Here is a 14452-nt window from a genome sequence, read left to right as displayed (position 1 = left end):
TAGAATTACACAGTGCTAGTGCTTTTACCCAACCCTTGAGCCCACTGGATAAATCCTTTTTATTGGTTTTTAAATAATTGCCCGGTCGGTCCCACCGTAGTATAGGTGTTTACCAAAAGTGGGTCAAAAAAATTAACATCGGGCAATACATGTAGGTTGTAATGCATAGACATAAAATCATGGTTTAATGTATCCTACGATACGATTACGATTGATACATGTCCATATTAGATACGGTCAACACCATACATGCCGATATGTATCTCTCTTTTGTTTCTTTAGGCATTTAAGTTGCACCAAAATATATTGACTACTATAATATAATACTAGAAACAAGACAATAGTCTCTCAAAAATACCTGATCGATACAATACTTGAGACCAATACTTTGTACCTTTAAAATTCAAAATTCAAACTTTAAATGAATATTAAGGACAAATATATCTGATACCAAGCAGATCAATTTTCATATCCATACCAACCATTCTGATACTGTGCACTAAAACCATCTTCAAGATTCATGTATTTGAAAAAAAGGATCGAGGTACGTCCAAAAAAGTTTGATAACAGTTTTATTTGCAGTTGAATCATACAGAGAGGCCTATCATGTTCACCACAACTGAAGGTCATCCTCCCTTCTAATTTGTGCTGCCTTATCTGTTTGTTTACTTCCATTAATTGAAATATGACCAAGTTGAAAGTTGAAACTGGCACAAGCCTTCCACATCTTGGAAAGTTGTAGCCTTTTGTATATACTTCCACTCAATGGCATCAACAAGGCCAAGTGAGATTAGTCCATCAATGGCTTAAGCTAAAGTTCAGTGTCGCTCCAAAGCTAATATTGTTCAGAAAATATTAAAAAGGTGGGAAACCTTATTTGATAACATTTTGCTAATATAGGGAGGTGTGAATCCAATGTATTGTATGTTTCACGTATTCCTTTAGAGCTAAGAGAAAAATGTTACCAGACGGTAATATAACAAAAATGATAGGTGGAGCCGAACGTAAGATAGTGAAGAAACAACATCAGTGAAGAGAAACTGAAGACGTTGTGAATTGTGGTGGACAGAATAAAAATTATAATAAGAACAAAAATGATGCAATAAAGAAAGAACAATGTGGAACTAATTTAGGAGTAGTTCAAGTACATAAGTTGCGAGAACAATCATCTGAGGGACAGAAACTTATGCAATGGAGGCCTTTCAATGCCCAAAGATGGAGGGGTGAATTAATACTCATTAAAAGCAAACCCAGTGCCAAAGGCTTCTGCACTAGCACAGTCTATGCCAGGATAAGCTTAAAATCTACTTTAGGAGAAACAGTGATGGAAGACATGGCGTAGCTTAGAACAAGTGTGGTTTTGAAAGATGATAGAAGTAAAAAGATCTAAATGATCAACTACGTTGAGATAGCAAGAGGCTTCATCAAGTTATTGTTTCAACACAATCAACGTGTCACATTACCTATCATTCCAAAAATAAAAATAGAAAAAGCTGAGACATTTTCTAAACTTTCTGAGATTTTTTGTGCCACACCCTAGGATTTCATGGAGATAAACAACTGCTATGTTTTGCTGGCTGTCGTTGATAGCACTGTATCACAACTAAAACCAGAGACAAATCAGAAAGTTACCTTACATGGGAGGAGTCATGAATTGAAAGTAGAGGCAGGTTGGCTAATGAATTTCAGCATGACCTGTGTCAACAATGTTACAAACTTGAAGCCATCTTAAGTTTACAAACAATGGATAAAATTGTTGGTTTTCATTTTCCACAAGTTCAGCACCCAAGCCAACTGATCTTGGAGTCCAAACTCTAGTTTTAACTTCGGATAACAACATCTCGAAAATGATTTCATGGAAAATGCAGAACTATTACTCCCCGACCAGTTGCTAGGGTTCAATAAAATTGACTAACGTTCCTGCAGGGGTATTAGCCCAAGATGCATTGCACTGTCAACTCAATATAAAATGAACAATCTAAACCATAGAATGAATTGCATTCCTAATGCCCGACTTATTGAGGTAAAGATCCATGTTCCTCCATGTTCAGAAAGAAAGCAGAACATCAGTTTGTTTGGAAGGATCTTACACTCCAGACATCATTCAGGCACCAGCTATAATATACGCACTGCCACAAAATCTGCTACTGAATCCCTCCTGGGAGTGGAAGCACAAAAAGAAGTTCAGTAAAGATCAACCATTTCCATACAATCATATCCAATGACCCTGTAAAGACAAATTGGTCCTCCTATTTGTGGATTAACTTTGTGAGTTCCATCAGGGGCACCAGTCAGACTTCTCTTTTGTTCCATGAATTTTCACATCAGGTACAAGTGGGCTTTCAAGGAATATCAAGGTATTACAAGTTGCTCAAACATTTGCAAATAGGCTTAATCCCTTTACCCTCAGTCCTGGTTTTACTCCATTTAGATGAGCTTTGCAGCAACAAAAGCTGTGACATATATGAGAAAGAGGCCCTCAGTTAAATTATCAGGAAATCTTAAACAGATGACAATAACTCGATAAGGAAATCCAACTGTGAAGTTCGACATCTGCAACATAATGAACTCTTGCACCTGTGGTCTAGTTAATCTTTTTACAAGCATGTGGCAAAAGCAACACGGCTGGTGAGAAATGTAAGAGGCCAGGCAAATTTTTTTATTTTTTATTTTTTATTTTTATTTTTAACTAACTTCTAGGAGATCTTAAATAGGGGAATGAGTTATCATACACAAATGAACTTGATTTGCTGAAAACCATGAATACAAAAAGTAAAAGCAAGCAACCCAAACAAGAAAAAAGAAGCTGCAGAGTATAGGTAACCCAAGAACTGGATCAAGAAACTGAAATAAGCACAGGAGTTCTCAAGCAACTGACCAACATGTCTTTGGCTGCAATCCCTTCATCTAAATGAACCCCTAATTACACGTTGTCCACAACCAGGCTCAGCAAGTATTAATGCCATCCTTGCAATCCTTTGTCAGGTTATAAAATGTCTCTACTCGAGTCTTAGCCCTGTACAGGACCTCAGTGTCCACCGCAACTCTCATATACCCATCAAATTCAACCGGGTGCCCATCATTCAAGAGCGTAGTCTCATTGTACCACTCACTAGTGTTTCCCCACAATTCTTTGTAATCGTCAAGCAAATGAACCTTATAGTGGGACCTCAGCCTGTCAAAATGATTATAGAATGGCTCATTGGTGGCAATGTACAGGTTGCGCCAAGGCTGAATGATCCCTTTAAGCTTCTCAACAAGGGCATCTGGGTCAGTGTCACTTTCCAAATGAGGCCAGAGCTCCTTATTCTTAGCCTTTTCTCCTCGTACAACATGAACTGCATCAAAATCCCAGTCCATCCGACCACTAATCTCAGAAACTATATTCATAAGCCTCTTTGACTTCCACAAGGCATGCCATGGCCTCTGCAAATACTTTGCAGCCGGCCCTTCACATACTCTGTACCAATAATTTTCTGGCTCAGGTGCATCAAATTGCCTCCATATGATTGTGCTTTTATCTTTCCTTAGCTGCATTGGCGTAATCTTGTGGCCTGCAACCTTTCTCACTGGGATTTTTTTCTTATGGGCCTTGTCCAATTTCTTCCAATCCCTGAGAAAATCTCCTTCCTCAACAATTGATGCTTCTTCCTTGAGATGCTCAAAATCAAAATAGTAGCGGAAATCCTTGCCCTCTTCATCCTTGTTACTTGGATTATAAGTCGCAGCCAAGCAAATACTCAGATCCATCACAAATGTTCTGTTCAGATATTGTGCCTCACCAAGACCACACAAGAAACTCCACATGTAATGGTTCATACCTTTGCAGTAATCTCCTCCCCGAGAATAATACAAATATCTCCCCTTTCTGAAAGCAGCCTCGGACTGAACAATGGGTATCGTATCATTAATCTCCTCGTCACGTATCGATGACGAAACCTTCGGAGCTTTGCCATTCATCGAAGCAGAACCCGAAGTATTACGTTTCGGCCTCCTGGCATTAACCCCGGAATGCCAACGGCCAGCTTTGGCTACCTCGTAGGTGCAGTTGTCTCCAATGCGAAGCCTAAATCTCCTGAAGTCTCTATACTTTCGCCAAGACTTCTCCTTTTTGTTCCGAAATCTCCAAGCCACGTCACACTCATTCGGCTTTGATCCATTTACAGGGGTCTGATACCTTAGGAAGACGATGGACTTGAATACCTTGAGATTGAACTTCTCTATCGCAATGAGAACACGCGGATCCGAACAATTAACTTGGTTCAAGTTATCTTCACAGTACGAAGTGGTGTTGGAATCAACAATCTTCTCCTCAGACTTGTTGATGGTGCTGGTGGTAATGGGAAGCTCCGAAGCAGCAGGAGAGATGGCAGGGGCGAATGCGACCAGATCCTCGCCGGTCTGGATTATGGAAGAATCGGTTTTGAAAGTAGCGTTCTCTACTTCCGTGAAAACCTTAGTGAGGGCTTTGGAGGAATCAAACCAGGGATCTGGAGGTTGGTATGTGATGGCAATTACAGTAAATACAAGAACAGAGAAGACAAAGACGGAGAAGCAAACATTGCTGATAAGTTTAATTAGGTTTTGCCCTACAGGCTCCGTTGAAGTCGCTTCTTTCATGGAACTTCCTTCTAGTTGTGTGATTTGATCGCTTCAAACGAAGCCCCAGGTAGGAGAGGAGAAGAAGGATTCGGAAGATAAAACTAATGAACACAAACAATGTAGATGAAAAAAACGATGGATTATAGGAGCTCGTATGGTTAATCGTCACTCACCATAGATCGCTGCTCCTCCTATGGCTGGACGAGATCTGCTTCCTCCCGCTGCTCTCTTGGCGTTTTCCTTTTTGGTAGAAGCTGTTCCCTACGCTTAGCTTTCAAGAAATCATTTTTATTTTCTGGCCGTCACCAGATTCACCACTGAGAGAGACTGAGAGAGAGAGAGAGAGAGAAAAGAGGCGTCAGAATAAAATGGCGCGTGCAGTTTGGGTCGTGGTTCAAAAAATCCGGATCCGGTTTCTCAATAAATCCGGACAAAAAAATATAGGGATCAAATTGGAACCAGAAACCAGTCACGGATCCGGGTACCCGATAAATCTGCCGAAGTCATATCTTTGGCGTAAAAGACAATTTATCCATGTTCTAAAAGTCATAAATTATTTACCCATAACACCAAAAAAATACAAGGCATAAATTATTTGGTAGGTGAGGAATCCATTCACAAGATTAGTGGTAGCTGAGACTTATAACTCAATAAGTCACCTTTCTCTTAAAAAAAGGGAAGATCGAACTGAAATCATATTCTTAATTTGGTCTTCTCATGAAAAGTGAAAAATGGAGCACACCAGTATTAGGACAACTTGCATCATCAATCAGTGAAGGAAGAAAAACTTTCACAATCACATTCATAATTTGATTAATTTTTATTTCTATTTTCTCGTACGTTCTTGGTTACATGTCGATTCTATTGGAAGATTATCTTCAAACAACCGGCATAGAGGAACGGTCAAGTACAAAGAATACCAACAGAACATAGATTCAGTAACAAGAAGGGAATAAATTAAAAGGTAATCTCATTTAAACATGTCCAAGTGTTTTTCTCCAACGAATATGTACCATCAATTTTCTACAAATCATCTTTACATGGCCTTTACAAGAAGAGGCAATCATCTATCTAGGAAAGTTTTGTCTAGACAAATTAAACGACAACATCTACACTAATTAAAGAAAATTTTCTTTAAGAAAATCCTAGAGAAGGAAGCAAAGCTCCATTCTACCTCTCATCAGCAATATTATTGTTACTCTGCCATTCCAAGCATAACCTTGAGAAAGCTGAAATAAAATACACTTTATTAATCAAAACATTAATTATTGTCAAAACATGCATATGGGTAGTAAAGGAAGGCAGCTAATAGTGCAATAACATATATCAACCTAGTGGAGAGTAACCTTTTCGATGCTAAATTTGCTAATTTTCTCATATATTTGCAATGAGACGTTCAAATGATAATATCAACCTTCAATAAGGTCATTTTGAATTATATATTCAGAGAGTAAATACGAAGCAAAGAATCACAACCACCCAACATTGAATTCAAAGCTTTAAAATTATTGGTGATGTTAGTTGTTGGGGGCAGTTTTCTTCTCTTTTTTCTTAAACATGTCAAAACACGCACAGCTAGACCACAAATCAAGGCAACAACCGCTGTCTTTATTGGCCAGAATTAAAGATAATGTTTACCGCTCAAGTTTTCTCCTCCTTAATTTATTAACCGGCCAATGAACATGCAAACCTACAGAAATCCACCATGCATCACAATGGTTTCATAAGTACAAGATGTTCATGCTTATGTTTTCCATAAACATATAGAGTTCAAATCAAATTCAATGAGTTTCTCTTATGTGCCAAGTATGAAATTAAGAACCATAAAACGATAACATAGAACTTGATCACCAAAACCAGAAAGTTGCATTAATTTCGACATCTTAAAGTAATTTTGATCGAAACATGCTTGTATGAAGTGAAGAAATTCGTATATGTTTGTAAAATTAACCTACTTAATGAAAAAGGACAAGAAATTCAAAAATACCATCTGCACAACACGGCTGCAGTTCGTGCTCCACTGTAGCAAATAAACCAAACCAGCATGATGACCAGTGAATCTAAAACAGTTAAAGAATTCAAAACATAAAGACTTTCTGCAAAAAGTTAAGAAAAAAAAAAACAAAAACAAAAAAACAGTAGTTCTACCTTCAATGTGCATACAGAAAACTGTCGGCAACCAGAGGTGCCAGTAAATTAATGAGAATTAATGTTTGGGATTGTGTCGTTCTCTTTCATAGCTAGCTTTGATCAATTTCTTGATCCACTTACTTTCCAACTTAATTATTGAACTCAATGTATCTAACATGTGTAGTCTCAAAAAGAAATAATTAGAATGTAAGAATCTATGTAGTGACCTCATTTAATTTGGGACAAGGCTTATTGTTATTGTAATAAAAATGAAAATTTGTTTTCAATTGCAAGTCTATTCGAATACAAATACCAAGTATTGATGGTTTCCTCCGGATACTACACCTCAAAATTAAGAACTTAAAGAGAAAGAAAGAGAGAGAGGGAGATCAAACTAAAGGATACTGAATATGTATTTTTCCCACCAATCCAACCCGTATGGTCCGAAAGTGACATTGTATAGGTAGATCTTACGCTGAATCCAGTTCATGGCTTTTAATCTATGAAGCAACATAACAAAATAAATACATAAAATAAGCACATATGTATTGCCAAAAATCTGGAGAAAGAGAGAATAAATCTATTAACGTAATTAAGCAATCTCATATTCAAAAAAAGAAGGAAATGGAATAGATAGATTAATCGAGAACAGAAGTGAAAAAGATGCAAGGATTTAACCCAGTTTATTTATCAAACCGTCTTATTTCAATTTGTTACATGTTTCTTCAATTCCGGCAAGAATTTATTAAAATTTGTTTATAATGATTGATCGAGAGATGTATGACTCAAAGAACAGTAAAAGATTTACAAATTATAAGTAAGTGACTTATAAACTATGGACTCACTAACTGAGGATCGGTTACTTTAGTAACCAAGAAACAGACAATGAATTGACCGAGAGAAGCTATGTGACGTTTTTTCTTTTTCCGAGTTTTACCAAAACTGTTACTTAAGTTGGACTTAAAGTTTTGTCTACCTACTTTAGTAGCAAAAATTATATACTGTTTAGACTGGCTCTTTTTAAAAATTACAAATTACTCACAGTTAGATTTTGATCATTTTAATACAAATCTATTTTTACCGAGTAAAAAAGAAAGAAAAAGAAAAACAACCAATAAATATATCAATAGTTGATGTGCCATACAATTTACAAAGTCTGCAGTGAAAGAAATAACTGCCATCCAGAAGTTGTTACCCGTGGGCCGTGGCCATGAATAAATCATAACCTTCAATTTTCAAATACCTAATCCTTTTATATGTTTTCTTTAATTAACCTAATTTATTTATAAAAAATAAAAATTATAGGCTTATGATTGATTTACTAATGAGAAAATTGCTTAACAACATGACAAGAAAATTAAAAAAATGTAATTGCAAGACAAGCAAGTAAAATCTATTAATTATGAAAGAAAGTGCTTTTTTATTGTTTTAAAGAACCATTTGTGTTAAGGAAATAATAGAAGAAAAGTCATGGAACTGATAAAGCAGGGGTTTTTTTTTTTTTTCTTTTGGGTAGAAAAAAAAAGAGGGTTTTGTTTGAAAGATGTTGAGAATTGACTATTGAGATTTGAGAGGCTAACTAAAATGGAGCCCCCAATAAATAGGTGGGATTCCCACAAAAAGGAAAAGAAAAAGAAAAGAATTGAGTATTGAGTATTGAGAGGCTAACTTAAATGGAGTAAAGGGTCCCACATAATGCCGACGATGGGGGATTGAATTGCATGCGCCCTAGTCCCTACTCACCACTCTCTCAAAATGGACAAGGGCCTTAATTTCATTCCCATCCCATCCCATCCCATCCCATAATTTAGTAATAAGTGGTTTGGTCCCCGACTAATTAATTGTCTCTTGACTTGAGCCTTGAGGCAGCTCAGGCTCTCAAGCGATCTCAACAACACTCCAGTAAGTAAGATTTTCCAATAAAACAAAATCTTGCTAATCCTTTCCATTAATGACACTTGACCACTCTATCTATCTATCTATATATATATATAGTTAACCCTATCTCCATATGTGGAAATGAGTGGCCCAACAGAAACTCCTCTCCCTTGCATGGGTTAAATGCTATTGAAGATCGGTAGATCAGTATCCAGTCCAGATGCCCAGAAACCCAATGACCAACTCACTTTCTATGCGGACTTCAAGGGCTTTCAACATCACAAGCTGCTGTACGTAGATGGACATCTGAGATTCTGAGTTGGTGCTCAGTGCCAGTGGTTTGTATAGTAAACAGTAACGTTTTCAGGTCGATCGCTACAGGTGGAATCTGAAAGGGGTTCAATATCTGGTGGATCTTATTAAAGCTAGAAGGCATTTTAAATTGTCTAAAATGGAGATCTAAAAGACGGTGAGGTATGCCTTCACCGAAGATTTGGGAGTATTGGGGTCATACACCATATATGCCTTGGTGGAAACTTGGAGAAACCTTTACCAGGAAATACAAAGAAAAATAAATCGAAACTTAATTGGAGAAACAAAGATTGAAGGTGAAATAATCTGATGAAACATCATCTTGGATGGACACAGGAGCAGACTTGATCGAGTAAATGAAATTATGAAACAGAGAGCCAAAGATAGAGATCAAGATTTAATCCAAGTGTCAGTTGAACAGGAATTGGCAAGTTTCCGCTTGAATTTCGTTAACGAAAGAATCTTTAAGTAAAAGAAAAAAGGTGATGTCGCCATCAAATTAAGGACGTTACATCATGTGCCAAATGGAAGCAAAGACTGCGCAAATTTTAAGATCATAAATACATAATAATTTGTTTTAATCGAACAGTAAGTAAGTACGTCCTGGTGTGGGTGGAAATTAATTAAAAAAAGCCTTGACAGAGCAATTCCATTCGATCTGGATTCTGGATTTGGGGGAAGTATTAGCTCTGATCGATGCACCGACAAGTGAACCAAACGAGCTTGGTAGTAGTACTGTCGTTCAAGCTTGCAATGCTTGGAATTACTACTATATAGATGAGTCTTATGAGTTTGATCAATGTGTTTTTCGTTTCGTCTCCCTCAGCAGATCAGAGAAGATATATATATATATATATATATATATATATATAAAAAATATATATATATATATATATATATATATATATATATATATACTCGCTTGAAGACTTCAATTGGTTCAGTTACTACTTACCCTCAAAAGATCGAGAATATATATATATTTGTTTAGAAAGAGAGAGACAAAAAATTATGAGAAACAAAACAATTAAGTAGAATTAACATATATAATTTCCATCAACTTCATCGAGAAAATGGCCAGATCTTTGGGAATGAAAGACTCATGAGATCGAAAAGCAAGCATTCCAAAGGAAAAGAGGTGATCACGGAAAGTTATATAATTAGATCTCATTTGAGCAAAACATTAATTTACAGAGAAAAAGGCAGCAGCTAGTAGTGATGGAACAAAACAAATGGAATGTTCAGATCTGACATGAGCTAGTAGCGTACCTTGGGATGGAACCACCGCAGCTCTTGCTAGCTAGCTGCTGCTCTTTAACTGGAACTTTATTTTAAGTTGATCGAGGATGAACTTTCGCTGTTCGCATGCAGTGTATAAATCAAGAGCTAGATCGAACGAAGAAGGAATCTGCTGCGGGCCGGATGAGTACTAGATATATGGATCGAAGTAGCAGCAGAAGAAGAAGGTTGATCCGCATCCGCACTTCCCCAGTGGACAAAATCACCAGAAGAGACGAATAAGGAGATGAAGATGCATGGTGTGAAAGTTTGTTTTCAGATCGATCAGGGCGTACCTGGGGATGAGAATCACACACATTCTTAGGTGCTACCTCCAACGTCCTTCAGCTTTTGGGAGTTGACCTTCGATTTCGATTTCGATTTCGATTTCCTCCATTATAAACAAAACTCACCAATTCGCACTCCTTACTGCTTGGATTGGCTTGCCCTTGCGGCCTTGCCTCAATGGCTAGCTCCGCAGTTTTTTTTATATATTTTTTTTTCTCATTGAGTCGCTTGCATTTTCCAAGCAACTCATTTCATCTTAAATTCTACTACCAAAAGATTCTCTCTGACACCCGTTTCACTTTTTATATTTGGGAAAACAGGTTTTTCTGTTCTCTCAATTCTTTTAGGACTTCATATCAAATGACATTTTGAATCTTAATCTCATTTGGTCAATTCATTTATTCAAAGAGTCTTATCTTTACCTTAAAAAAAGGAAGAAATAAGGGATGTGGAATTGACCAAAAATTGCCAATTATAAAAAGAAGAATAAGGATGGAAACAAATGAAGAAGGGTAAAATTGTCTTCAAAAGTTTACTAAACTATCGTTTAGACTAGTTTTATGTTGTTCCATTGGCCTAAAATGAAGGTGTTGTTATTGTTGGCAACTTAAGTGGGCTTTGATATGGTACAGCAAAACACAAAAAGGTTTTGAGAGAAAGAATCCAATTCAAATAAAGAAAACTCAAGAATCCCGTTTTTGAGGGTCTCTGTCCAGTTTTGATCAACCTCTTCATTGGATGGTCATCCAGTGTCCGATTGAGCCGATTTTTGGAGGAGAGCTTCACGACTTCTTGATCTTCAAATCCAACGGTGGGATTGTTCATTGGAGATCTCTAAGTTAGTTTTATTTGTACGTCAAAACACTCCTTGTTTAAGTTAGATAGGAACTCTGAGTTTGATTCAAACTCTGAGTCCAGTTTTGATCAACCTCTTCATCGGATGGTTATCCAGTGTCCGATTGAGCCGATTTTTGGAGGAGAGCTTCACGACTTCTTGATCTTCAAATCCAACGGTGGGATTGTTCATTGGAGATCTCGAAGTTAGTCCGATTTATATGTTAAAACACTCCTTGTTTAAGTCAGATAGGAACTCTGAGTTTGATTCAAACTCTGAGTTAAATTAATCTATAAAAGGAGAGCAAACTCCAGCACAAGACAATAGGACGTTTTGAGGAGCTTGGGAAGAGCGTGGAGGTCGAATCAGAAGACGTTGGTTGGCTTTGGAGATCTGAAGCTTGGGAATAAGAAGTCTTTTGTTTTGCTAAACAAGAAAGAAAGTGAAAGAGAAGGAAGAAGAAGCAGCAGAAGAAAAGAATGGAACATGGTTGTAGTTACTTACTTTCAAGAAAGATAAAGGGTTGTTGTTAGCCTGTCTGAAAAGTGCAGCGGAAACGTGGTGGGCCCATAACCCAAGAGAAACAAGTATTGTTACCATGCATCTTGCACAAGTTGAGGTAATCCGTATTCACAAGTTATTGTCTATTATTTTCTAAGTTATGGTTAATGATGAAGAACCTAGATCATGAATTATTGGTTTACATTGTGACCTACCAAGTTGGAGTTTGTCTAGGGGGTTGGGGTTGGTGTACTTATCTGAATTGCATTTTAGACTATAGCAGGGATTGGTGTTCCTGGACTGTTGTAGCAGTCAAAATATCTAAAAATAGGTTTTATGTTAACCCAAGGGGTGGCTCAGGTGGAAAGTGGCTCAGTTGGGCTTTCCACGTAATAGGTCAGAGTTCGAATCCCCTCGGGGCCAAGGGCGAAGCCTTGCCTATATTAATTATATAAAAAGCGCATTGAAAATGTAGTCGTGGTGCCCACATGCTTGATGTTCTCTCAATTCTTTTAGGGCTGCATGTCAAATGACATTTTGAATCTTAATCTCATTTGGCCCATTTATTTATTCAAGAAGCCTTATCTTTACCTGAAAAAAATCATTATTTTATGTCACCCCAATGAACTTTGACAAGGAAGAAGTAAGCGATACCAAATTGACCAAAATTGAAGAATAAGGAAGGAAACAAATGAAAAAGGGTAAAGATGTCTTTAAAAGTTTACTAAAGTATCGTTTAGACTAGTTTTATAATCCAAAATATAACAGAATTTAGTTTTAGTATATTTAAAACAATGTGAATTTAATTTTATACGCAAAAACATAATAGTAATTAATTTTTATTATTGTGATCAACAAATGACAAATAAAGGACCTTGCACGAATTTTCACGATGGTGTTTCTCCTATATTTAATTTGACTACGGATTTTGACCCAGAAAAAAAAAAAAAAAAACTATGGATTAACTTAAGCAAATATCTTTAAATTAAGCACAGGTCGGTCTTTGGTAAATTCTATATAATTTAGTAATTTATTGAACTCTTTTGAGGATTAAAGTTGTTATGTGGTCCAATGGATATAAAGACAAGAAAGCAGCTTTGGAGTTATACGTATATCTCAATCAAATAAATTTTATCCGATGACCTGACCTACAACAAACTAATTAAGTGTTTTCATGAGGAAGAATCTTGCATTAGATTAAATACATGTGAGGTCCCTGATTAATACATCATTCCAGATTTTTGAATTTATTTTAACAAAAAATCATTATTAAATGGTCCTAGTAGTTACACATTTAAATGATAATGAGACAAATTTTGCATTCAAGTAGGAAATTAAATGGGAGTTGATATGCATTCAAATTTGACATTAATTAATAGCTTTACAAATTTTGCAGCCAATTAAAGTTTTTTGTAGCTCTTGTATTGGGGTAAGAATTAAACTTTTGTAACAAAACTTTATTTGGAATATTCAAAAAGGAAAAAAATAAATAAATATAGAAGTAGGTAGTTTAAAAAGTGTGACATGGTCAATTATAATTTAATTGAGCATAAATTTTATTTTAAAAATTGTTAGGAACATTTTAAGGTTAATAATAATATAAAAGAAAAAACCACAAAATTATGTCAAATTGACGAATGCTACCTTCAACCCATTGGTTGAAATTTTGTATTCAATTGTGATTCCAAGGAGGTATGAGAAAGTAGACACAACTATGCACCCCTTCTTAGAACCCCAATTAAATGATGGATGGAATTGTTCCATTCATTCATTGGTGGTAGACTACATTATTATGTTATCGTTTATCAGAAACAGCTCACCACCTTATTCAATATTTTGTTAATAGCTTCTTAATTTTTTTATAGTAAAACCAAATCAAGGTAGATTGTCCATGTGTCTCGGCCCGCCCTACCTGATAAGTCTAGATTAGGGTCAAATTAGGATACCTAGAATTAGGGTTAGAGTCAGATTATTAGGACATAGGTTACGGGTAGAATTAGAACCGGATTAAATTAAAAATTGTGGTCCAATCTACCCTTTGACCCATTTTCTGTAATGAATCTAAGCACATTTTCTTTAGGATTGGGAGCTTTTCACTCTCTTCGTTTTTCACCTTGAGTATTTTTTTTTATATTTTAACCATTTTATGCGGCAGCCCGGGCGGATAAAATTGAGAGTCCAAACCATCAAAGCCCTCTTTGTTGGGTCCATTGTTCTCGTGATATGAATTCCTCCAAGCACTAAGGATATTTTCTTGTCCCGGGGAGATTATTGATTTCCTTCATGATGCATCTACTTGCAATTTGTTCAACTAAGCTCCTCAGAGTAGTTGTTATATTACCTTAAATATAAGTGAGCTTTAATTTACTCCTTATTTTAAGAAATTCAAACTCTAGATTCATCGGAAGAGGTATTTTGCGGCCCGGGGTAAAGGGCTCCATTTATATTATGCCACGGGAGAGTACCCATGACGCCCTTCCCTAAGAAGGGCTTGGCCATTGCCAGGTGAGCAACCCCGTGATGGTTGATCTCATACAACGTTATTAGGGTAACCCGATTTCTGTTGACGGAGGTAGAAGAGATCTAGTGGAGTAATCCGGCACTTTGGTCATAGTTCCAAGGTTAAAG

The 14452-nt window shown here is 36.5% G+C and overlaps 2 protein-coding genes across 2 annotated transcripts; both read right to left on the bottom strand.

Annotated features, from left to right (window-relative positions):
- Positions 1 to 1359: 1359 nt before the first annotated feature.
- LOC149003783 (uncharacterized) lies at positions 1360 to 10789 on the bottom strand. The gene is made up of 6 exons (XM_089137885.1): positions 10192 to 10789; positions 7138 to 7232; positions 6590 to 6662; positions 5777 to 5831; positions 4776 to 4929; positions 1360 to 2453 (listed from the first exon to the last, which is right to left on the bottom strand). Exons 2-4 carry the CDS (start codon positions 7220 to 7222, stop codon positions 5798 to 5800), a joined length of 192 nt encoding a protein of 63 aa, XP_088994011.1. The 5' UTR covers positions 7223 to 7232; positions 10192 to 10789; the 3' UTR covers positions 1360 to 2453; positions 4776 to 4929; positions 5777 to 5797.
- On the bottom strand, positions 2488 to 4776 carry LOC149003784 (uncharacterized). Its single transcript, XM_089137884.1, has one exon. The coding sequence runs from the start codon at positions 4618 to 4620 to the stop codon at positions 2947 to 2949; it is 1674 nt and encodes a 557-aa protein (XP_088994010.1). The 5' UTR covers positions 4621 to 4776; the 3' UTR covers positions 2488 to 2946.
- Positions 10790 to 14452: the final 3663 nt, after the last annotated feature.

The sequence above is a fragment of the Hakea prostrata genome, chromosome 10 (genome assembly GCF_041222555.1).
Source record: "Hakea prostrata isolate BN-2017 chromosome 10, UWA_Hpros_2, whole genome shotgun sequence".
In the NCBI taxonomy this organism is placed as follows: Eukaryota; Viridiplantae; Streptophyta; class Magnoliopsida; order Proteales; family Proteaceae; genus Hakea; species Hakea prostrata.
This window is presented reverse-complemented; position numbering and strand designations above follow the sequence as displayed.